This window comes from Bactrocera tryoni, chromosome 2 (genome assembly GCF_016617805.1).
Source record: "Bactrocera tryoni isolate S06 chromosome 2, CSIRO_BtryS06_freeze2, whole genome shotgun sequence".
Classification (NCBI taxonomy): Eukaryota; Metazoa; Arthropoda; class Insecta; order Diptera; family Tephritidae; genus Bactrocera; species Bactrocera tryoni.
In genome coordinates, this window is record NC_052500.1 from 83,064,649 (window position 1) to 83,090,734 (window position 26,086).

A 26,086-nucleotide genomic window follows, 5' to 3' on the forward strand; every position below is an offset into this window, starting at 1 on the left:
CCATCAAATTTGTTCCAAATTTTGATAATCACTGTCAACGCAACCGATTCTAATGGACGCCAAACCCATAAAACTCTGAAATCCATGCTTTGGCGCAACCAAATTTGTTTACACTGTGTGCGTGTATGTGTGTGTATATGAAAGCGTGTGCTTTTTTTATTCATTTACTTTGTAATCCGCTGTTTTTTTGTTACTTGCCAATGAATGTACTTCCGTTTATCATTAAGATGCTCTAAAGATCAGTAAGACCATTTGAACATATATGTACATATAGCTATACATATATAGATATATAGTTCAACACAATGATCTATGCTTGGTGAATGATGAGGAATGAGTGAAAATGAGTTCGGGGTTCTGCTAGACCTCAAATTATGGAAATTTTCGCAAATCTATATAAATAAAAATGAATCGCCAAAATGTATGTACGCTCAAAACTGAATAACGCCTGGCCAATTCTTTTTCTTAAAAATTCGTTGAAGTTCAAAGATGGTTTTTACGGCGAGAAAAAATCGAATAATCTCCGGAAAACCCCTAAAAACAGCCTTTTTCTTTTCCCCATACAAACGTTACATACATACATACATAGTATGTACGTATATAAAAACAAGTAAGGAAGGGCTAAGTTCGGGTGTCACCGAACATTTTATACTCTCGCATGGTAAAGTGATAATCGAGATTTCATTATTCGTCATTTAAATATTTTTCAAATACCGTATTTTTGTAAAGTTTTATTCCGCTATCATCATTGGTTCCTAATGTTTATACTCGTATTATACAGAGAAGGCATCAGATGAATTCAAAATAGCTTTATATTAGAAGAAGGCGTGGTTGTGAACCGATTTCACCCATATTTCGTACATGTCATCAGGTGTTAAGAAAATATTATATACCGAATTTCATTGAAATCGGTCTAGTAGTTCCTGAGATATGGTTCTTGGTCCATAAGTGGGCGGCGCCACGCCCATTTTCAATTTTTAAAAAGCCTGGATGCAGCTTCCTTCTGCCATTTCTTCCGTAAATTTAGTGTTTCTGACGTTTTTTGTGAGTCGGTTAACGCACTTTTAGTGATTTTCAACATAACCTTTGTATGGGAGGTGGGCGTGGTTATTATCCGATTTCTTCCATTTTTGAACTGTATATGGAAATGCCTGAAGAAAACGACTCTGTAGGAGTTTGGTTGACATAGCTATAGTAGTTTCCGAGATATGTACAAAAACTTAGTAGGGGGGCGGGGCCACGCCCACTTTTCCAAAAAAGTTACGTCCAAATATGCCCCTCCCTAATGCAATCCTTTGTGCCAAATTTCACTTTAATATCTTTATTTATGGCTTAGTTATGACACTTTATAGGTTTTCGATTTCCGCCATTTTGTGGGCGTGGCAGTGGGCCGATTTTGCCCATCTTCGAACTTAACCTTTTTATGGAGCCAGGAAATATGTGTACCAAGTTTCATCATGATATCTCAATTTTTACTCAAGTTACAGCTTGCACGGACGGACGGACGGATAGACAGACATCCGGATTTCGACTCTACTCGTCACCCTGATCACTTTGGTATATATAACCCTATATCTGACTCTTTTAGTTTTAGGACTTACAAACAACCGTTATGTGAACAAAACTATAATACTCTCGTTAGCAACATTGTTGCGAGAGTATAATGAATGTTTGTTTGTTAGTAACACTAAGAGAACGGTTTATGAAATTTTTAAAGGTTGTTTTTTGTGGATCGGGAAAGGTTTAGAAACAAATATCTTATACTTTTCATGAGGAGAAGTCGGAAAATTGGAAGTTACTGATTGAAATTTGTTACGAAGCCACGAAGAGGTCACACTAATATTTGTCGGCGTTCTTTTTGCCATCAACGTATGGCAGCCTAAAGAAAGGCAAGAAGTACTCCCAAAATCCGATGACATACGTGCGGAATTATGGATCGCGGTCAATCAGCTAGCGATCGTAACGATATCACAGCACGACTTTTTAAACAATAGCTGCGATGTTTGACGGTCTTTATCTTGAAGCAACCTATGGTATATATGGTGCTGTTAGATGCTGAATGTATTCTGTTGCGTGTTGCCGCACGCACATACATATTCTTCTTTGAATGCGGATGGTGATTACACCAGATCAAATTGATGAAATCATTTCAGCGGAAATGCCTGATTCAGAGATAGATTCAGAGTTATACGAAGTGGTGAAAACCAATATGGTTCAAGGACTTTGGGAGCCTTACAATCCCACTTTGGTTTGTATGTCTGACAATAAATGCACGAAGCACTACTCATGTGCTTTTCTTTCGGAAATGGAAATGGGAAATGATGGATATTCACCCTATCGGCGTCGCTCACCAGACGACAATGGCAGAACATTTAGTATTTAGAGGCGTGAATATCGACGTTAACAACGCATCGAAGTTGAAAACATATGGATCGTACCATATTCGCCACTTTTGTCTAATTCACATTCAAAACTCATGTCAATGTTGAATATTGTAGATTGGTGAAATCGATCAAATACGTTTGCAAGTACGTCACCAAAGAAAGCAACATAGCGGTTATTGGCCTTGAACCATATGAGATCAGCAGTATCAAATGGGTCGATATGTGAACCGCAATAAAGCGCTTACTAGTAGGATAAGGTTTACTTTTGCAATTCATGAAAGTTTTCCGACTGTTGTGCGCCTCTGCGGTTCAACTTCATTTAAGCCATTGCGTATTGTGAATGGTACAGTGTGTGCAACTTTTTGAGAAGCATGCCAGCAGTTGCGTTTGCTGGAACATGCTAATCACTGGAAACAGACGAAGGACAATGCAATAGTTACTTCGCATGCCACTGAAGTTCGCATAGTTTTCGAGAAGATCATTTCGTCATATCAGCCTTCAAATTCGCGTTAATTATGGGATACTAAAAATGACATTGCCGATGTATTGTATTCGCTAAGAATTGGAAATGGAAAATCAATTTCATATCCCTTTTGTCAATTCACTTCAACGGAAGATGAACTCATCACGAATGTTTATCCGCACATTGGCCAAATTATCGAAACTGCAATTGCTTGAAAGCACGCGCAATTTTAGTTGCCAAAAATACCGATGTTAATGACTTAAACTGGAAGATTCAAGGTCAAATTTCGGGAGGTTTGCGCTCATATAAATCGATCGACCGTCTTGACAAGAAAGACGAAACCGTAAATTATCCAGTGGAATTTCCAAATTCTTTGGAGAGCCTTGGTATGCCCCAACATGATTTGCGTCTCAAAGTTGGATCTGTCATTATTAGGTTTCACAATCTTCATGCGCCGAAACTGTGTAATGGAACCCGACTGATTATGACGCAGTTATCGAATACAAGGGACAGCCATTTCATTTCAAACGTATTCAATTTCCAGAGAAAATTGGCCAGATATATGTGGCGTGTTGACGAGTTGGAAACCCATCTTCTTTGTATATTTACGCACCAGAATAGAAATCAAAAAAATTATGTCTATTAAGCTGCGCTACATTAAAAAAATGTAGAAAAATCGAAAATAAATCATTTTCGACACAATATAATTTCAACTTTTTTTCATTTCAAAGCATATAATTTCACGCAGGACAACGGCTGCGGGGTCAGCTAGTTTATAAATAAAATAATTATGACAGCAAGATGAGCTTTCGAAGCGATTTTGAAGTCCATTTATAAATTTCAAGAAAAGGTGTTGTTAAAAAGTACGAAATATTGCTAACCCATTCTAGTAATTTTGAAAATGGCTTTCCTAGATATTGCGTCTGTCAGTAGTATATTCGTAGGGTTTTCAGAGAGATGGCGAAATTATATTATTATTCCATGTTATGACCATTCGTTGGGCAGCTTAACCTTGAGGTCCTTATACGTCTTTTTCACTATATGTAAGCCTAAGCAATATTTGTTTTTAGTAAAATGTGTCGAAGTTTGTGCCTAAAAAAAAAGGTTCTGGGCGTTCAAAAAGATTGGAGATTAGGAACTGGTATCAAATATAGGCTTGATTCGTTCACGACTTAGTTCTTCTTGAACATAATCCGCAAATTGCCAGAAAGATTCGAAACTGTTGTAGCTTCAGATACGCAATGCCATGAATTATGCTATTGTAAATGAACAAATTAAAAAAAATGCTATTCAGGTCTTAAAAATACCATAACAGGTATATATTGTGACAAAAAAGTAAGTGGAAATTGTAAATAAAACGCAAAATATTTAATTATTCATCAATATTTATTTGGTCGTCTTCAAAGTAATTCCAACCAGATATAATGTACTTATGCCAACGATATTTTCAGTCCTCGAAGCACTTTCCACAAGCACTTTTTGGGATTGTCTCCAATTTCCTCAGCGAATTTTGTTTTATCTCTTTGATCGACTGAAAATGGGTTCCACGAAGTGGCAATTTCAGTTTGGGGAAAAAGAAAAAACCGCACTATCCAAATCTGGTACTTTCGGCTTTAAATTCTTTTTCAATCGTGGCTCGATTCAATGGTGCATTATCGTCGTATAAAAACTATGAAGTGTTCTTCCCTATTTCGACGGATTTTCACACGCAAACGCCTCAATACGGTCAAATAGAACTCCTTACTCTGTCCTTTCGAAACAAATTCATTATGCTTCGAATGCACGAATATCGAAGAAAAAAACTCCGAGTTTCGACTTTTGAGCGGCTTTGGCGTGGTTTTTTTGGTTTCGGCTCGTTTTTCTCTCTCCATTCCAATGATTGTTGACTTGTTTGCATGTCATACTGTTAAACTAATGTCTCATCGGCAGTTTAAGAAACTTTGCGTGGACTATTGCTTAAGGTAGTAGTGTAATCTTCGAAGAAATAGTTCAGATCGGTACACATCGGCATACAAACTGAGCGATCAAAATCAAGTTCTTACAAGGAAGTGTTTGCATTTATAATGGGTATTAAAGCTTCGAAGCAATATAAATTACCGGTTTTTCTCGTTTTACTCTCAAATGCTTAAACAATTTCTTTCCTTTTATCCAGAAACACAAAGAATGGCTGAACCAACGAAAACAACAGAAGAGCAATCGGTTAGCGTTGCTCGTGAATCATCCGAAATCTAACTACGAAATGGCTAATCTATGGCGCTATCCGAAACCAGGGCTTGAAACGAGTGCAAATGAGGTTTATCCAGAAAGCGAAGCTGTAGCTACAGACATACAACAACAACCACCTACTACAACAACGCCAACTACGTCAACGCTATTGATCACAACAACAAAGGGGCTAGAGACCACATCAGCTGGAACTACAATTGGCAACAGCGAGGTTCAAACAGTATTAGCCGCCACGCCCACCACGGCGGCAGCCATAACCACAACCACAACCGCAACAACTACAATGCAGCAACCGACAACAGAGTCTTTTAATGTTTTAAATGATTTGAAAACAAGAACAGTAACGCCAACCGCGCGAGGGGCAAGTGTACCCGAAGCGCCTATTATTAGCGATAATGTTGTGACTGAGACGCCTAAAATTGTAGTTAGTACGAAAACCACTACGGTAAGGACAACCACAACGACAAGCACTGAGTCACCACAGAGCACAGCTGTTGGAAATGTGTCTGATTTGACGACAAGCGAAAGCTCAGCAGTGGCAAGCACGAAGCGACCGAACGCTGGTCCACGTCAACGTCCCTACCCGCGCTGGGGCACTTGGGGCAAGTGGGGTGATTGCTCACGCAGTTGCGGTGGCGGTGTACGCTTTCAACAGAGGAAATGTATTAATCGGTAAGTGTCGATGCGGACCTAAGACTAAATAAGAGTTTGGGTTTTCAGCTTAAGATTGAGAATTATGAATATATGTCTTAGACCTTGATTTATCTACTGTATTATTTTCAAAAAATTTTCAGTAAGACTGATGATATACAATCTGATCAAATTTGACCCGGAATAACAAAACTAAATAAATGTTTTCGCATTTTAATAAACAAATTTTTATTGCCTTCAAAATAAGCTCTTGAGATAATAGAAGATTCCAAACACTTGTTATAAGTCTTGACTGGGATAGTTTGCTGGCCATGCAGTGAATTTTGGTTTCGTTGATTTTCGTTTCATTTGATGAATTTAAGGTCTTTTACTGCCCTGTCAAACATTTCGTTTTAAACCATTAGTCTAATCCAGCAACGCTTCATACCCACAAAATTAACCAAAATGTCTTGAGTCTATCCATAAGAGATGTTGAGGTAGGTATTTTGGTATTTCTCTGATGCCAACACAACGACTTTCAAACTCTTTTTTTATTTTTCGTTGCTATCGTCATTAAAAGAGACAAGTTTTCGGTGACTTCACAACCTTCACTGAATGCTTTGTGCCGTTCATTTACTTGTGTTTGTGACAAATTGGACCTGGTCTTTCCAACAGAGTAGAGGTCTTCCTTTTTCTCTCCTTCCCCCGTCGAGTACTGCGTCGAATACTCTCAGAGCTGGAGCGTTTTCGTCTATTCGGTCGACATGACCTAATTAGCCGCTGTTTCTTAATTCGCTGAACTACATAAGTATGTCAATGTTTTCGTATATCTCATACAGCTCATCGTTCCATCGAATGCAATATTCGCCGTTGCCAATGCACAATCCGCAGAATATTTCCTTCGAAAACTCGTAATGCCGACTCATCAGATGTTGTCATCGTCCACGCCTCTGCACCATATAGCAGGACGGGATGACGAGTGACTTACAGAATTTGGTCTTTGATTGTCGGGAGAGGACTTTACTTCTCAATGGCCTAGTCTGTCCATAGTACCACCTGTTGCAAGAGTTATTCTGCGTTAGATTTTTGACGTTGTTTTTGGTCTTAATGCTGGTCCAAGATAGACTCAGTTACCTACGACTTCGAAGTTATGACTGTCAACAGTGGCGTGGGAGCCAAGTCACGAGTGCGACGACTGTTTGCTTGATGGCTGAAGATATTTCATCTTATCTTCGTTCACAACAATACTCACATGCTTCGCTTTCTCATCCAGTCCGGAGATAGAAGAAAAATACTATATGGAGGAAGACACACGATAGAGAGTTTGCCTGTCTGAAACCTCATTTAGTATCGAACGGCTCGGAGAGGTCCTTCGCGATCCCCTTGCTCAACGCAAACTTACACTACGAAGGCTGCTTAAAAATCGATGAAGCAGTGGTATGTGTCGATCTTCCTTTCACAGGTCTTTTCTAGGACTTGGAGCATGGTGAAAATATGATCGACAGTACGCTCGATAGAATTTTATATGTGATGTTGAGGAAGCTTATCTCACGGTAGTTGGGGAGTCTCCCTTTTTGGGGATTTGGCAGACCACACTTAAATTCCAATCGTGAGGCATGCTTTCGATTGGGAACTCACTATCTCCTGGTTTCATGTTTTCACTGCCATTGAGCAGGCTGGAGAAGTGTTCCCTCGATAATTTCAGTATGCTCTACAAGAGTATGCAACCCTTCTGAAACATAAAATTCCACGCAAACTCGCTGCAATTTTTTCCTAAGGTAAAAATGCCAGACAAATCTTTAGTGTCCTAAACACATATTAATTGACATATGGACATTTCAAACTTCAGACAAACATGAAAAAGGTTCTACTAATCTCGCAAAAATATGTTATCGATTCAGTTTAAATGAACCAGTCTGGGTCAAATTTGATCATATGCTGTGTAACGGCAGCTTAATATACTAAAGGTACTCCAGCCAAACGGGTACACATAACCGGACGCCCACCGATTTTTATACGACCAAGAACTGTCAACTCGGCGGTAATTATTTGTGAAAACTGTTCTGCTGCTTTCGCCTAGTACCACAACGGGTTAAGAGAACAAGCTATACACTTTTAGATTTTGGTGTATTCTCTACAAAATTTGTTTATAAGTAATCAGATAATTTTTACTGTGATTTTGCATAAGACAAATCAAATCATCTAGTTTTCTAATTTTAACGTCGAATGATTAATGTACATACATACATATGTACACGTGTATACATAAATATATGCAAACAGACTTATTAATGACATTGCCTGCCCAACCGCAAAAAGTGCTAATAAACATACACTTGTGTGCAAATATGTATGTATATTATTTATTTTTCCGATGAAAACCTTCAGTTGGTCATTGTTATTTATTTATTTTATTTAATCGCTTTTTAAACGCGGCTTTAGTGGTCGAAGTGCTTTTGCTTGAGTATGAAGCGAAATAGGTGATCTCCCGCCCGGTTTTCTTAATTGGCACAGTTTAAAAATCATAATATACCACATATATGTACATATGTATGTATGTAGCTTTAGAACAAACATGCTTTTGCACAAGCGATATCTATAAATTTGTTATGCAAATATAAAGAATTATTATTCACCACACATTAATGGTTTTGTTGTCTCGTCATCATTAGCGTTGATGACGCGTGTATTCTTTTGTTGTGCTCCTAACTTCACCAACAACAACAGCGCCAGCGCAAGCCCAAAAAACTGCTACCATTCATTACAAAAACAACAATGAAAATAAGATCAAAACAGCAAACAGATGACTGACCGCGAAAGCTGCGTCCAAAACAGCTTGGTAAACGCGTGTACGCTGTAGTTGTTGCTGCTACCAGTTTCATAGTTTCATAGAAGAATGCGTCTAATTGTCGCCAGTGCGCAGATACACTTTCATATACAGCTCGTAAATCAGCTAGAGCCGAACAACATGGGTCTTTGTAGCGAAATCGTTTATTGGCTTTCTTCTGATTACCAAAACATTTGTTTTTAAAAGATTTCTACAAGAAAAAGTTCCAAACTGAGAGATATATGCTTTGTGTGCACGCAGAAGTGGAAAATATTGAATTATAAATGCTAATCGATTGGTCAACATTCATACGAAATTATGTGTTAATTTATCTGCGAAGAGCGCTAGAGCCGGTGAATTGATGCGAGTATACCTGGCTGTCACGCCAGCTCATACATACGGCTGTCTGTCTGTATGTACAAAAAAAAACATAGAAATGAGAAGCGTAAAAGTACACTTGAAAGTTTAAGTGCCTCCAATTAGATCGCTCAACTGAGTAGACTAGATTTTTTGTTGCTAAAAATTTATTCACAGCAAATTTAGCAAAAATCATGTATTCGATGCCTCAATACTGCAGTGGTGACTTAGTCATTGCACTAATTGAATTAATTATCTATTTAATTGAATTAATTAACTACAATAATTTTTATTGTATTGCAATTAGGCGTACACTTTTCCTGGTCACAGACAAAACCACTATTTTATTAAACAACGAACCCTCACCTGAATTACTGAACGCACTGAAATCATAGTCTTTTTTGTACTTAGGTCAGTAACTAATTTAATTAAAATAAAACAAATAAGGAGTTTAGTTCGGGTGTAATCGAACATTTCGGATCCTCGTAACTTGCAAGCATGTCATCACAAAAATATTCTCTCCGAATTTCAATACTAGACTAAGATAAGAGATTGTCCAATATGTTCGGCAAAAATCAGCTATATGCACTGAACCCATATACTTGGAGTGTGGATACTTGATAAGTTATAGCCCAATTTCGATAATTTTTGGATATAAGGTGAAATACCTTGAGGTCACTAGGTGTGCAAAGTTTTACTCTGTAACTTCAATGATATTTGATTTGTATACTGTAAAGTGAAAGAATCAGATGGAATTTAAAAGTTTGTTATATAGAAAGTGGACGTAGTGGTCATCAGAGTTTGCCAATTTTTGCAGCGTATAACGAAAATACTTATGTGGTTAAGCTCATACACCAAATTTGAGACATCTGATTTCACATAAAGGTGGGCCTCGCCACGCTCCTTGTCCATATTTTACACCGGCTCCTGTAAATACTTCTTCTTATGGCTCATTAGTTATTGATTCATCGTAATTTAGGTAGTTTTAACCAAAACCGATAGTGGATGGCATTATCATTCGATTTCAGCTATTTTCAGACTGCGTTAAGAGGAGTTCAAAGTTTTTGTCGTGTGCGAACTTTGGTGACATAGCTTTAATGGTTTGGTAGATAAGTTCATTAGGGGTTGGGTTCACGTCCACTTTTTAAAGAGTTTTATCCCAGAGGTGCCACTCATTAATGCGGTTTCTTATACCAAGTTGGTGCTTTGTATCTTAGTATCAGGCTCAGTTAAAGCAATTTATCAGTTTTTGATTAATGGATTTTTTGCAGGCGTGACAACTACGTCCGATTACATCCATCTACAATATTGAGCTTTTCATAGTGCCAACGAACGTGTGTATCAAGTTTCATGAATACATCTTAAATTTTACTCAAATTACAGCTTGCACGGGTAGACAGACCAGAAACATTCTCCGTCTTCATTGGTTTTAGATACAAACGATTTTTAGGTTAACAAAAATACTATACTTTTCAGCAACATGTTGTAAGAGTATAAAAACTCTCATCGATTTTTTAAGAGGGTAACGTTAAAAGCGTCTTTAATCAGGGTCACCTAGTCGGAAAGACCTTAGGACCTTAATGGTAATAATTTGCTACAAATGCTTTGGGGGCACTTAGGGTCTACATTTTCGACAGGTTTCTGTTTCATTATGTAATCTCACAGCTCTAGTGCCTTCTGATTTGAAGACACTAAATGCTTTACTCCACTCTGCTCTATTCTATTATACCGATCTAAGTTACTTGTTAAAGTTTAATGAGGTTGAATCATTTTACAAAGCGTTAGAGCTGATGGTGTTTGATTAGGGAGAGTCTCAAAGAATATCTAACTGAAAGTGACCGTTTTAGGTATTCGAGGGTTTTCCAAAAATCCAAACTGAACGTAACGACGTACGTAACGTAAGCAATTGGAAAAGTTTCAGCTTAAATCTGATAAATATACCTATCAACCTCAGGGTATGCCCTTAGTTCTGACGACTTGACTTAATCATTTCACATAAGTTAAATAATATTTTAGTAGGTTCACTAATCTAAACTAGTTCGGAAGAGCGAAGAAAACATCAAAAGTCGGTATGGTTTCGGAATTTAAAAGGGATATTTAAATACAAGTTTAGTCTCATATGATCCTCCTCATCTAAAGTCATCTCAGCTGTTCATAGAATTCCGAATAAAAAAAACTATCGATTTTATACCGTGTAGTTTCAACTTTTTCCGGGGGTTTTTACAATTCGCGCTTTTTATAGCAAATTTAAATGCGCTTACATATGTACTAGAAAAAACGATGTTCATCACAACAATAACATTCACAAAACTTCAGAAGTTATAGTGCCATGAATATGCAAATAAGCAGCAAAAGAAATAAATAAACAAGCGGTGCAAAATAAAATGGAGAACAAACAAACCGCAAAAATTAAGTAAGAGCGTTTTAAAGCCGTGCCGATCTGAAAAATACAGAGTTTGGCAGAATAAACAGTTTGTTTTCTTATTTCTACGATTTCTCAGTAGCGGCACAATATACAAAGATACAAAAATAAAGTTTATAGCCGCCGGCACCGCGACGTTATAGGTATAAATAGAGGCGGCGGCTGCGCAATCGATTGTGAGTCTCAATTGAGCTGGTCAAGCGTGTGGACGTACTTAATAATAATAAACTAAAATGTCGAAATTCTTCCTTGCTGCACTACTCTGCGTCGCTGCGTGCGCACAGGTAAGTAAAGCTGCTGGACATTGCAAAGTGGATTGAAGCAATCAATTAACGGCGTATATTTGGTACTTTTCTCGTTTTCCAATAGTTTTCTTTCGCTGCCAGCATCGCCGAAGCGATCGACGCTGATCTGCGTGTTAACCTCGACAGTTACAACAAGATCCTCGTCGGAGTCGATGAGGCACACAAGGCCAATCTCGAGAAATTGATCGCCCAGACCGAGGCTGCGCTCAAGGAGACCGACAGCAAAGCGAAGACCACTATTTTGGATGGTCTGACTGGCACTTTCCCCGAAGAATTCAATCAGTACTTGCACAAGAAATTGCAGGAATTGAATGTTGATGGTGAAATCCAAAACTCCCTCGAATTCTACAAGGCTTTGTTGCCAAAATCCGATTCCGCTGAATTCAAGGCTGATATTGAGAAATCCATCGAAAGCTTGAACGCTATCGCCAAGGAAGCTGATGCCGCCAAAAAGGTGGAAAGCTACTTGAAATTCACCCAGGATCATCGTGCTAGTTTCCAAGAATTCTTGAAGAAGCAAACTTTGCCAGAGATCGAAAAATCATTGAACGGTGCCATCAAATTCTTTGACGGTTTACTCGCTGACGCCGATATCAAGCACAAGGATGAAATCGCCGCTTTGAAGGTTAAGGCTGAAGGTGGTTTGACTGCCGCCACTTTGGAAGATAAGCAAAAGATTTACTTCGAAGTTACCAACCCCGAAAACAAGGACGTCTTCAACTACTTGAGAGAAAAATACGTTGAAAAGCAATAGGTGTCTCATTTCGTCTAACGAGTATTCTATGAACTAATTGTATGTAATCGTAAAATTAATTTATTACAAAATTGAAGAAGAATGTGTGTCGTAAAATGGACCTGTCTATTGGCGTACGTGTGAAAATAAAAATTGGAAAAGCATATTGCTAAAATGAAATAATTGTTGTTCTGTTTTTTATTGTTTGTTTGCTTCTAGTTTTTAATACAGTCATATAAACGCTTTCGTCTTACGAATTAACTGCTAATTGCGAGACGCTTAGACAAGTTTTAATGCTTATTAGACAAGCTTTGCTACTGATTAGACAATTTTTAATCATTTACTTTTTAGTGATTTTTTCCTTTCTAGAATATTAACTCGTTTATTTCCTATAGTTTGCATGGTTTGAGTGATTCTTAGGAGGCTTGTATATATTATGTTAATTGTCTCAACCTGAATTTGCATTCGAAATGTGAACGTGTGTCATTTAATTATGCAAAATAGTACAAAATTCGATAAAATTGGTTTAACTTTGTTTATTTGTTTTGTTTTAGTTATTAATTAGTCGATTATAAATTCTAGCATATTTACGAAATTTCTCCTCATGTATAATGTATTGAAATTATTTATTTAAATTAGCTGGAGCATAATTTCTCATAACTCATGCAATTAATTTGGACTGGAGATTGGTTAAGTGGCCAGTAGTCTAATTTACTGTTATTGCAGACTTTTATTGATCCTAAGGGGTGGAAGCAGCCACCACGAAATTATTCAGTGTATAGAATAAGTAATACCAAAATATCGACTCAATTTAGAGAGTATAGTATGTAGAGTAGCGTGAAGCGAAAACATCGAATATTATACTTTTGAACTTTTGAATATACGAAAATTGTATCGATATCTCAAACAGTTTTTAAGTTATAGTTTTATACATTGTTGCCGATTAGCTTAGAGAGTTCCAGCAGTTTATCTTTAAACGCGTCTTCCTGAAAACAAATTTTAAATTGCTTTTGTATCAATACTCGTTTAGCGCATATCTTCTTGTTTTTTATCTGATCAAAAAACGAATTTTTGCAGGCTAAAAATGCCAAAAATGTTAGGTAAACTCAAATTTTTTTAATAATAATAGATAGAAGGGGCAATCTTTTCATTTTACCCATTCATATAACTCGGTACAGACAGCTAATGGTTAAATGCGATTTTTAGGGGATGCTTGAAGTTCAGCTATGTGCCACACTCATGGAGAAAGGCTAGGGTAGTTTTCATCTCGAAAGCAGATAAGAACAACCCAACCTACTCAAAAGAGTTTAGGGCTATAAGCATAACTTAATTATTTTTCCTGTTGCAAACGCTGCAGAAAATTTTGGACGCTCACATTAGGGCCGCAGCGACTCTTGGAAGCTTGTGCTAGGCGCAGCACGCATATCGAAAGACAGATCAGTAGAGACTGCACGCTATGCACTGGTGTTTAATATCGAAAGGGTATTTGACTATAAGGAATACGCTCTTGGAACATTTCTGAAGCGTTCACAAACGTCTCCACGGAATCTAGTTTGAACAGTATCAGGTCTTTTGACCTCTAGACGAATTATGTATTATGACCACCACTATCAATACAATCTAGAACTGGGCATAGCAAGCAGGTCCGGGGTTGAATATTCATACATATTTCTGTATGAAGATCCTCTTCTGTAAATGGGGCACAATTTTCTCTCAAGGACCGCACCAAGTACCTTGCGGTAGGCTTGAGGAGCAAACTGTTGTGAAAGCACAACGTGGAAGAAGAGTGAGGAAAGCCAGCAGTGCTTTATATGCGTGTAGGCAGATTCTCGGCACAACCTGGGCGCTCTCTCCCTCTCTAACGGATTGGTGCTACACAGCTATTGTTAGACCAACTCTGGACAGGCGTACGGAAATTCACCAACCGGGAGCCAATGGAAAAGGTTTAGAGGCTCACTGCGCTGTGCATAAGGGGTACTTTAAGAACAACTTCAACAGTGGCACTGAACTGGTTGCAGGAGAATTTACATACAGATCCTTCGTGCAATTTTCAACTGGGAAAGAAGGTTCAAAGTAAATATAGAAAAAGGCGACTGGCGTACAGATAAATATGTAGTTACGTGCAACACTGTAAAAATCTATACTGATGGCTCGAAAATGGACGATGGAGTTGGTGCGGAAATATACTGGCATAAGGCAACCTTTTAAGTTACCGGCAGTATATTTCAATCTGAGGTCTTTCTTATTTCGAAAGCCGCGGAGCTGGCCTCTATTGCACTTGCAGGCAATTCCAGAGTCAACATCTACGTAGAAAGCCAAGCAACAAGCATGGCAGTAACCTCGAATCTCATATCGGGCAGAAGTGTCTTGGGAAGCAAAGCAGCAGTGGAAAGTGCCAGAAATAAGCAACTTCACTTCTACTGGGTGCCAGGCTACGAAGTCATCGAGGGCAAAGAAATAGTGGATGAGATTGCCAAGAATGGAAACCGATGCATTGTTTATAAGACGATCAGGGCATAAGCATGGTGATGGAAATCAAAACCCGATGGTATTGAAGAGGTACGTAGATTGCCTTTTATATGTCTGGACTTGGCAATCCTAGTGTTGCAATCTAGCGAGTCACAAGTTTATCGTAAACACTTTGTCATTTGCTCGAAATAAGGCTCGTGTCGACCGAAAAAAATGTTAACAAAATGGTATAGCGTGCTTCGAAACAGGTCTATGCAACCATGAGAGATCATGAAACGTGGATATACGCGTAACCGCTCGAATGTAAAGATCAGTCGACTGCATGGGTGCTTCAAGGTGAGCCGAATCCAACAAAATTTGTTCGCGCACGAAGCACTTCAAAACAAATGCTTGCTTGTTTTTTTGCAACAACTGAATATATCGCAATCAAAGCACTGGAATAGCGCAAACTAATTAATTCGGAATGATGCACAACCATCTGTTTGCTAGTTGTCTTTTAAGAAATCAAGAAAACCCACCGGCGATGACAGATCTTTACCTCTTTACTTTTTACTACGACAATGGAAAATCTCACACATCGACTGCAACAACTTCATTTTTGAGTACTCAAAACATCAATTTCATGAGTCATCCACCTTATAGTCTTGACTTGGCACCGAGTGACCTCATTTTGATGGGTTCAAAGGCATTTTAAGGTTCTGATCCATTTTATTACATGTGTCATTCTTTCTCCTGTAAATTTCCGAAAATGTTGTTACGTTACTTTGCATTTAAGGTGATGATATAAATAATATACTTATATGGATCTTAATTGAGAATATTTGGAAAAAGAATACAGCGATTTTTGATAATTAAGTTTTTTTTGTTCACTTATCTTATCTTGAAATATATGTAAGAGGCAACCCTCGTTGTGTCGATTACTAGTTACACCAAAATCCAAAACCAAAATTTTGGAGACGTTGCATGCAAATTCTTGATGAAGTCAAACGCTTATGGTAATTTTCTTGCCTACGGTAGTATTTGCCGTGGATGATGAAAGTGTCAGCTCTTTCTCGTTGTACAATTTTGTTATCTTTCATGACACATTTGTTCGACACTCAAATAAAAACACAATTAAATATTCGCAAATAAGTTGTAAGTGATCAAACCACTTACAGAGTTTCTGACTGTTTATCTTATGAACGAAATTATATTAGGATACAGTTGGATGATTTTTGGTTAAGCAATCGGTTATGTCGTAACATGAATCTTAAAAGCGCCTTTATTTGTGAGAGCGTGCTCAGACAGTTGCGTGTTTTTGATTGCATTGTTTACTACAAATCGAATAATTAGTATAATTCGAAAATAGGCTGTATTTATAAAACTTGCAAGTGTAAGGCGGAAGGTCTCATGCACTGTGAGGAAATTATATTAAGATAAAATACCTTGAAAGTACATTACTATTATTTTATATTGAGGAATATTCTTTTATAATCCAACTAATATTAAAAATGTTTAATTCATTTTAATAAAATTTGTATTTATTTAAAATTTTTCCTCATTTCGAGTTGTAGTAAGACTTCTTAATCTCACTCAAGCAATGAATTCGATTAAATTGTTCTTTATTTGCCTTTGCATCAACTGAATCCAAGTCGCAGACAGAACTGAGTCACTACAATTGCTTGTAGGTTGCAGAGACGATTGCCTTAATTTAATTGCTATTCCTTTAAATTTTTAAAGGGTGGTTCAAAATGTTGATTTTTATATGTAATTAGATATGTGCAATGTGTGGAAAATATTATTAAGACATTGGATCTTGGTCGAACGCAAATCCGGATACATGCCTCTGGTAGATCTTAAATACTGTCGTTCAAAATATTGTATTATTAGGAGTTAACGCAAGTAACTAAAGTGAGTTGACCACTCGAGTGGTATTTTTATACTCTTAAAGGTTTTGTTGGAGGGATACAATAAATTGAGGTTTGATAATTAAGTATAACTATGAGTGATAATTGAAAATTTCTTTTGATATTTTTCACCTTTGGATTAACCTTTTGTGCATTAATTGCTAAAGCTGCCTTACCTACTCAAAATATGCATTTAGTACAATGCTCTTACAAATGTCATTGAAAATAAAGTAAATTGAAACAAAAAATGATTTATGTAGACCTCTGTCTGCGAATGGCAAGTACCAAGTTTATGCCTAATTGGATTTGCATGCTGGAAGTCAGTAATAACTTAGCTACCGACCTAGACCTATGCGCTTGCTGATTTTCTATCGAGAGCTACCACGTTGCAATAAGTTTTTACCGTGTAACTTGCAATAAAATTGGGTTGCATGCACGCCAAACGCACTTTAAGACACTTGAGTGCCTCAAAACCAACAGTAAGCCATAAGCTTCGCAAATAGAAAGTTAAGTGAACACAATGCTTTGGCAAAAGCTGCTGCTGATCAATCTTCAAATAATCCTCGCACTGCAGGTATGAAGCAACTGAAACTTCTATGAAAGTAGATTGAGAAAAAAGTGTCTTCCTAACAACTAGTGCATCGCCACCAATCCGGTCGAAGTGGACGTGGACGAACTGAAGGCGCAAATTAGCAGTCATCTGAGCTATACAGCACGTCGGCTGGTACGCATTCAACAGAATGTCGACGAAAAGTATGCCATTGAATTGGAGCAACTGTTGGCGCGTTATTTAAAAGCCGCCAATGCGGAGGATCCGCTGGTCGAGGAGAAGCAGCTACTGGAGTACGAAGGGGAGCAACGGCAGGCGTTTATGGCTTATGTAAATCTGCAGTATGACGAGCAATTCCTGAACGAGGACATACGCGTACAAGAGTGGAGCATGCGCACGCTGATGTCGGAGTTGAGCGGTCCGTTGGCTGAGGAAATCGAGAAAGTCTTGCCAGCTTATGAGAGTGCTGTGAAGATTGATGATTTCGACCAGAAATATACTGCTTTCACCGGCATACAGGAGACATTTTCGTCGACGCTGTGGCAGCTGATCGACGCGGAACCGGAGGAGGTAGCGGTGCTCAATGTGCAGCTAAAGTTCTTTAAGGAGTTTTTGATATATCTGCAGAAGCAGGAAGATGCTGCGTCTTTCACCGGAATGATTAAAGATACATTAAATATTGTGGATTCGGCGCTCACGAGTTCGGATATGAAGCAAAAGATGGATGTGCTAGACAGTTTTGATGATTTGACGACGAAATTCCGGCGGTATTTGGATTATAAGGTGCTGGAATTTCAGTTCGATCGATTTGGACAGTGAATTCGCGGTCTAGTGATTTTGTGTTCAGTGTGTTAAGGATATTCGAAAATATTGTGTTAAAAAATTGGAGCATTTATTCGGAGTAATTAAATTAATTAATCAAAAACAGTTATTTTGTTTAAATTGTTACATGTTTTTTCTTGTGTTCGGTACACTAATCAGATGTAATGTCATGTAACACTGGGTCTGCCGTGTCGAGTTAACGAATATCATCAAGCGATTTTCAACAATTTTCTAATTACTAAGGAAAATAAAAAGTTGCTAAAACATTTTTCAATGAAAAGTTTCGCCAAAATATGCACCAAAAGTTCAAACAAATACTTAGAAATAGTGAAATATAATGATTTAGAAAATATATAAAACGGAAATATTTTTTTTTACTTACACGTAATAATACCCTATTGGTTGTGTACGAGCACATATAATTATTTCAATGTAAGGTTCCGAAAATTTTCCAATAAAATATAAATATTGGCGTAGTAGCTTATATTTTCAACCAAATGGGTGACGCAAGAATATATTTATTGCTTTTAGTAGTTAATCTAAGGAAATGCTCAAGTCGACTTGCACGAAAATAAATCAGATCTCTTCGAATGGAAGCTCTTTATAAATCCATGTAGTATGATTTATTTACTTTTCTCATTTTATAAGTTCAAATTGCCAGTGTACAACAAAGTCCAGCTCAAGCTTACTAATGTTCGGTATATAAAATATAATATATAGTAGACTATATTAGCATATGAGAATATTATGAAGAACTGAATTAGCACGTTGACGCTTCTGAATAGGAATTATCCTAATATTGATAAGAAATGACTCACATAAATAGTTATATATTAGTGTGGGTCAAAATAAATTAATATTTTTTCGCTTGGTGCTCTGAAAAATCAATTGTGAGACACCTCTGCGAAAAACTCCCCAAAAGTATTTCACCGTATACTTCTATTTTTTTCTTATTATCAGATGGAAAAATTCATATCAAAATATCATATCCACTTAATTGCAAAAATATCTTATCATAGATTTTGTCAAAACTGAACTCTGTACAATTTTTACGATTTTTTAGTAAACCTAACTAATTAAGAGATATTAACGATTGGAATTTGATTATTTTAAGGCAAATTGTTTTATTTTCTCTTGATTTGAACACCTCAGTGAAAAAATAAATCATATTAATTTGCTTACAATTTCGTACGAAATTTACTGCTATTTAAAAAATGTTCTATTAAACGGGTTTTTCAATGGTTTGGGATATACATGAAATTCTTTACTCCTGTGAAAGTAACTTCGATGGCATTATGTCTGGATATTGATTTTTTTTGCATGGCCACCACAGGCACGCTTGCAGAAGTCCAGAAGCAGAACCCAATTTTCAGCGGTTTTTAAACATAAGCGTCTGATACTGCGAAGTCCATCAAACGTCGCTAACTTGCTGGCATAGACCATAGACTGGACGTAGCCTCACAAGAAATAGTCTAACGGCGTCAAATCGCACGACCGAGGGGGCCAATCAACTGGGCCATTTCTCGAGATAACATGATCACCAATAAATCGGTTGTGACATTCGCGGTGTGGCTGTGGTGCCGTCCTCTTCATCCAATTCGGGCCAAAAATATTTGGTTATCATTGAGCGGTAGTGATTCCCATTAACTGTAACGCCGCCGGCCCATAAACCGCACCTAACCGTATATTTTTTTGGGATACAATGGTGACTCATGGAGTACGTGTGCATTGTTGTCGGTAGAGGGCTGTCAGATGAGTGAAGTTTATGGGGCATGCAAAGAGGTGGCCAGTGTCCTGCGGAGACTCTTTGCATGCGGACATATATCCACTGAAAGGGAGTCGGTGCAAGTGTTTATGGCTCCACTGTGAATGGCGTTCAGTGATTGTTGAAAGTGAGTTGCGTCCGAAATCTGGTCGACGTATTGTCTGATTTCGTCGACGTAGCTGAGGAATGACCTATTGATATTCCTAGAAGGCAGTTCCATTAAATGCACCAAGTAATACTACATTGGTTCTTCGCGAATTTTTTGTCAAAATCATAACTCGATAATGTTCCGCTACCACTATCCAGTAAACTCAAAAGACCAAAGAGGAGGCACTGTTATCCGCGTATTTTCCTAGCGCTGTCTAGCTAACACTTACTTAGTTTAATGTTCCTTAACACTTGCTAATAAAATGCCATTTAAAATTTTTCTTATTTTTATTCCGATGTATGTATGTATCTGCTTGAGTGGTTCCACAAGGAAGTAAATGATTTTATTTATACTAAGCCTACTATTTGTTGTTAAAACATATATTTGCAACGCCCATAATAATACTATTTAAGTAAAAATTAATTATAATAAATTAGCGAACAATAAATATAAAAAATGTGAATAGAAGAGCGCAGCAAACTTTTAGAAGAGCATTTTCGTTATCCCGTCAGGGCATGTGTCTAGGTAATTGAAGAAAGCACAATCGGAATACACCTGCATACATTAAAATCAACTGAATTCATACACGATACTTTATAAAATCTTTAACATTCTTCTATTTTGCCTAAATTGTTCGGAAACCCTTCATATCCAAATAGTCCTCCAGATCTTTGGTGCGCTCAACCAGCCAAACGGAGTAGAAAAATTGTCGCTGCATCTCATTGTAGTCGTGTTCTACCAGCGCCGAGCTGACTAAGTTGTACAGTTCCTGTAGTTCGGCAGCGAATTGTTCGTTCTCTTCCTGCAGCAGATTGGCGAAGAAGTTACGGTATTTACCGAGATTGCGTTGAAAGTGCAGCATTGACGAGCATTTCTCGCTGGGTTCGATTGTCTCGTTATCGCTATTTGTGCAGTCGGGATCGCGTGGTATGAGGAAGGCGGTCGAGCGTGTGAACTGACAAGACAAAATATGGGTGGTGCAAATGCGATTAATTAAATTGCGTAAATGTGTTGTTTTTGTTTGTTCGTTTACGTATGAATTTGCATGTATGTATATATGAGGAGTTAGTCAAAACAATAATTGTAAACATTTTGTGTTGTTGCGTTTTTTTTGCAAATTTAAATTATGAAACAATATTTTCAATAAACGATATATTCACAACAGCTCAATAAAAAATAAGATTTTAAAGTTATTTAATTTTGAAATTTCGAAATTTTTTTTATAAATATTGAAATTGTTTCATACCCAATACTTTTTTTTTAATTTGTTCTACAGTTTCTTAAAAAAACATTGATCAATTTTAGCATTTAATTTTTTTAATTATTTTGCGTGGATTGTTGAATATTTTAAAGATTTTAGGGTCACTCTAGAAATTTTTTTCACGAATAAATATTATATTATTTGCTTATTGAACATATTTAGATTATTATCATCAATTAAATTAATTTTCTTAATTCATTAAAAAAATGTTCAGCTAAATTTTTTTAATTAATTATAAAATTTACTGTTGAATTATTTGAATTATTTGAATTAATTATAAAAATCAGTAATAATATTTTTGAAATTTTCTTAATTAAAATTAATTATAAAATTTACTGTTATTAATAATTTTAATTCAGTACAAGAACTGTAATAATTTTCTTAAAACTTTCTTAACTAATTAAAAAAATATGCAGTTATATTTTTTGAAATTTTTAAGTAAGTCAACAATTTTTGTTACAATTTTTTCAAACTTTCTTAATTAATTAAAACAATGTCCAGTTAAATTTTTTAAATTAAATATAAAATTTTTGAATTTTGCACTAAAATATTATAAAATTTCAGTTCAATTTAAGTAAACAATAAAAGAATCTGCAGTCAATTTTTTGAAATACTTTTCAATTTCGAAAAAAAAATTGCGGTTAAATTTTTAGAAATTATGTTTTAATTTTTTTACTTAATTAAATTTCTTTAACTTTTAAATAATTAACAACATATGCAGTTAAATTTTTGAAATTTTTTTATTTAATAAATGATCTGGGACTCGTTTTTATTTTATTCCATTAATTAAAAAATTCGTTAAGCTTTTTAAATTTAATTTAAACAATTTCTTCAATTTAAAAAATTTCAGTTATTTTTTTAATTTTTTAAAGCTTCCGTTAATGTTTTTAACTGAAATTTTTTATTTAAAAAAAATTTTTATTTAAAAATTTTCGTTAATTTTCTTAGTTTAGTAAAAAAATCTGCATCAATTTTTTTAATTAATTAATTTTTTGCACTTTTACATTAATTAAAAAATACGCAGTTAAATTTACTATTTTTTTATTAATTAATTAAAAGGTCTGCAGTTTAATTTATTGAAATTCGTTTAATAAATTAAGAAACAATGGTAAATAATTTTTTTGAAAAATAAAAATACTTGGCATTGGCTTGCATATTTTTGAAAATAGAAAAGCTCAAATGAATTAAATTTTTGTCAAAAATAAAAAAAAGAGTAAATAAACTTTTCACCAATTTGAGTAGCACTTTGCCTTTGCAATAAAGCTATGATTTTTGTCATCAAAATATTTATATTAAGTAATAAGTAATAATTATATTACACGTGCTGCTGCTTTACCTGGTGCAACAACAAAACACTCAACAACAACAACTTTTGCAATTTATTAGCCATCGTTTTAGACTTTTTTCGATATTTATATAACCGTTAAAGATTAAGTTCTTTCTCAAATCACTCAGCGGCTTATATATTTACTGGGGAAAAATCCACTCGCGTTCGCAGTTGTTTCGAAACTGAATTGCGTTTTATAATGAAATATAAATTTTGCAGTACCTAAAATCGATTTCTACAAATATATATGTAAGTATACATACATATATATGTATGTATATAATCTATATGGAATGGCATGGCTTGAGTTATCGCTTAACTTACAATACTATTGATGTGCTGAACTATGTACTTGGAAGACACAAATACACCAATAAATATAAAAAATATTTACATATATACATACATACTTGTATTATATATAATTACAAGTGAATATATTAAAAAAGTACGCCTTTTAATTTAAAACCATGCACTTACATACATACATACGCAGACATGTAGGCTTATATAAATTTTGAAATGTGATGAGATCAGTGTGTAGCGTGAAATGTAGAACTTACGGCGCCCCATAATGATCGTGCTACACATGCATATATACATACATACACACATATTCACATTTGGTCCTTATCAGCAAAAATGATTTGCAGCTAGTTGGCTTTAGTCATTGTAGTACTGTTTCATTTTGTTTTTGTAGCGGTTTCAACACTGCGCATTCAACATGCGTTTATAGGAACTAAAAATTCTTTATAAATATATCATTTTTTATGTGTAAGACACTTATAAATAGATTTATAAAGAGAGGTGTGATTACAATTTTCTCGTGGTGTTTTAAAAATAGGTTAGTTGAGGTCAGAGTTGGTTGTACCAAGAATATAGACTCAAGGACGAAAGAAGAGGCCGGTTTTGAATTACGTAGACATATTTAATTAGTGGAAAATACTATATTATTGCATACAAGGTCTTGCATGAAGCTCAATAAAAATCCCCATCCTATTGCCAAAAACTCGAACCGTCGATTTTCACAAGCTTATCTTGAGGCGAATTTCTTACCAGAAGAATCATTTGCTGTAGTCAGGAACAGGTAGTTATCTCTTGGTACCAGTTCAGGTCCAAGGTTGACTTCATTGGAAATACTATATTTTAGTCATACAATATCTGCAGAGTTTCCTTTAGTTTATGGCCCCGAATTTGATTGAGAAAGACGTTTTAAGAGGAACATTTATTTATATTTTTACATATTTTAAGTATGTATATACACAAAAAATTTTCTAGAAAAATATTAACTATTTTCCGAATTACACGCAATCTCCGGCGAACTGAAAAACCAATCCTACACTGCTACACTGATTCCATCTTTCTCTTTGACTGAAACCTAAAAAAGCTCTCTATTAGAAGATACTGTCCGTATTCGTTACAATGATTTACAGGCGGAAAAAAAAAATTAAAAAAATGACGGCGTTTAGGGAGTATTGTAGTCGAGAGGCCAGAATTTCGAGTGTTTTTTGGCAATTGGTAAAAACAAACAGCATTTGATATTTTTGTCATCAATTTTTTATAATTCTGTTCTTTTTTTAATTCCCGAAAGTTACAAATTTATAAAAAAAAACTTTTTTTATTGAGTTATGAGTCTTTAAAGTAGAGGGGAAAAAAGGCCATATCTTTATCGCTATAATTTCTACCTTTTGGTCATCTGCAAAGTAAAACAATGTTCCGGCCTTCAGTCGCCTATTTTTGTAGTCGCCCGCTTAACTGGTCCAGTTGCCACGGCACTAAAACGGCTACAACTTCAGAAATACATAATTTCAATTTTCTAAAATTCTTTTAGGGAGATCGTTTTGAATCTATCAATTTGCTCTCAAATTTGAAACTATTGTATTATGAAAGAAATTTTAATTTTCTCAAATTTCTAGAATACTGCCTTAAGAAAAGTTGATTTTTATCCCAAATTCTGATCGTTTATGGCCTTAGGTGAAAAGGTTATTTTTTATTAGATAAAAAGCTTGAAGGTTATTCTATGAAGCACCATACGAGTATACAGAAAATGCAAAATTTTGATAGTGATCGGTTCATAAATATGTATAAATATGTATTTAAAGTATTAGTACGGTATGTTTAAAGATATAGACTAGCAAAACAAAAGAATATAATAATTTCTTTCCAAATTTCACACTGGGTGTGTCTCGTAAATGAGACAACGGAGTTTAACTGTAGAAAAAAGGAATTAAGGTTATGCTAAATTTTATTATATCGTATAGAAGTATAGTATGTTTATATTCCACAAATTCTGTTCAACTATTTCTTTTCAAATAATATATTTTTTGAAATTTTCATTTGTAAATATGTTTTTTTTGCACTATATTTGCGAAAAGTGTCGATCGCTTTGAATTCACATTCCCACCAATTATGCCTAATAAATATAAAATAGCTAGAAATTTGTGTCAACAATGACCAGCTGTGGCCAATGTCACAATGCATTGTAAGAATACAAGCTAGAGATGGCAGGCGACTGCCGGCTGTTGGCTGTTGGCTGTCGGCTGTCGGCGCTTAGCTTCAATTTCAATTACACTTGACATTCTGTGGAGAACACAAGATAAAATATGCGCAAGAAAAAAAAAAGTAAAAATAAAACAAAAATATAAAAAAAATTAAAATAGTAAAAAAAAATAAAACCAAAATAATAAAATAAAAAATTAAAAAAATAAAATAAAAAAATTTAATAAAATTAAAATAAAACATTAGCATGCTAAAAAATAAAAATTGAAAATAGTAAAACAAAAAAATTAAACAAAAATGATAAAATAAAGAATAAAAAAAAAATTAAATTGAAAAAAAGTAAAAAAAAAATAAATAAAATAAAAAAAACTGAAAAAACTAAAATAAAAACTTAGCATGTTAAAAAAATTAAAAATAAGATTATATTGTTGCGAGTAAATGAGCTATATATAAAAAATTCTGCGAATATTTATGATTAATTGCATAGGAATTGTGGTAGAGGAAACTAAACTCAATTTTATAGTTTGCATATAAATAAATAGCAAATAAATATGTATATGCTATGTGTTGATAAATAAATTTGCAAATGTATTGGTATAAACATTTGAATACATATTCATTAAGCCATTATTTGCTTTGATAAATTTTTACCCATTGGCGTTTGTGTCTGGCTTCAAAATACTACAGGGCGTATGCGCAACTTACTAATACATATACATAGCTCACAGTGTTTATACATATAAGTTTCGAGCACTATATTTTCTCCACATCTGCTAATCAAGTGCGCGCTTGTCTGTCTGTCTGTTTGCGAATTCCGAGCTAAAATTCTTCCCATCAGCGCTGGCGCCGCGTTGTTCCGGCGAATACTTAAAATCCATTGCCTTTAGGGTTAGTAGCAGTGCAAATTTGCTGCTAAGTTTTGTCATTAAACTTTTGTGCTTCTATTTACTGTTTATTAAACGCTTATATCTTAGCAACACAACACATACACACATTTTTAATATAAATGTGG

General features: G+C 35.4%; 4 protein-coding genes across 4 annotated transcripts in view; 3 read left to right on the forward strand and 1 right to left on the reverse strand.

Moving 5' to 3' along the window:
* Window positions 1-26,086, forward strand: part of LOC120768658 (thrombospondin type-1 domain-containing protein 4) — a 106,034-nt gene that overhangs the window by 43,042 nt on the left and 36,906 nt on the right. The window contains exon 4 of the mRNA XM_040095435.1: window positions 5,000-5,745. Coding sequence (XP_039951369.1) covers window positions 5,000-5,745 — 746 coding nt within the window. The remainder of the gene's footprint in view (window positions 1-4,999; window positions 5,746-26,086) is intronic.
* Window positions 10,412-12,530, forward strand: LOC120768661. Its single transcript, XM_040095439.1, has 2 exons — window positions 10,412-11,593; window positions 11,679-12,530. Exons 1-2 carry the CDS (start codon window positions 11,543-11,545, stop codon window positions 12,366-12,368), a joined length of 741 nt encoding a protein of 246 aa, XP_039951373.1. The 5' UTR covers window positions 10,412-11,542; the 3' UTR covers window positions 12,369-12,530.
* LOC120768660 lies at window positions 17,097-18,806 on the forward strand. Its single transcript, XM_040095438.1, has 2 exons — window positions 17,097-17,276; window positions 17,340-18,806. The coding sequence occupies exons 1-2, from the start codon at window positions 17,223-17,225 to the stop codon at window positions 18,069-18,071; spliced, it is 786 nt and encodes a 261-aa protein (XP_039951372.1). The 5' UTR covers window positions 17,097-17,222; the 3' UTR covers window positions 18,072-18,806.
* On the reverse strand, window positions 20,256-22,749 carry LOC120768662. Its single transcript, XM_040095440.1, has 2 exons — window positions 22,585-22,749; window positions 20,256-20,942 (listed from the first exon to the last, which is right to left on the reverse strand). The coding sequence occupies exons 1-2, from the start codon at window positions 22,636-22,638 to the stop codon at window positions 20,613-20,615; spliced, it is 384 nt and encodes a 127-aa protein (XP_039951374.1). The 5' UTR covers window positions 22,639-22,749; the 3' UTR covers window positions 20,256-20,612.

What these genes read in the sequence shown, in the direction of transcription:
- LOC120768660 (XM_040095438.1), top strand. Translation starts at nt 17,223, where the DNA reads ATGCTTTGGCAAAAGCTGCTGCTGATCAATCTTCAAATAATCCTCGCA. An exon ending in AAATAATCCTCGCACTGCAG is followed by an intron (nt 17,277 to 17,339) that starts GTATGAAGCAAC and finishes CCTAACAACTAG; the next exon opens with TGCATCGCCACCAATCCGGT.
- LOC120768661 (XM_040095439.1), top strand. Translation starts at nt 11,543, where the DNA reads ATGTCGAAATTCTTCCTTGCTGCACTACTCTGCGTCGCTGCGTGCGCA. An exon ending in GCGTCGCTGCGTGCGCACAG is followed by an intron (nt 11,594 to 11,678) that starts GTAAGTAAAGCT and finishes GTTTTCCAATAG; the next exon opens with TTTTCTTTCGCTGCCAGCAT.
- LOC120768662 (XM_040095440.1), bottom strand. Translation starts at nt 22,638, where the DNA reads ATGGCTAATAAATTGCAAAAGTTGTTGTTGTTGAGTGTTTTGTTGTTG. An exon ending in GTGTTTTGTTGTTGCACCAG is followed by an intron (nt 20,943 to 22,584) that starts GTAAAGCAGCAG and finishes TTGTCTTGTCAG; the next exon opens with TTCACACGCTCGACCGCCTT.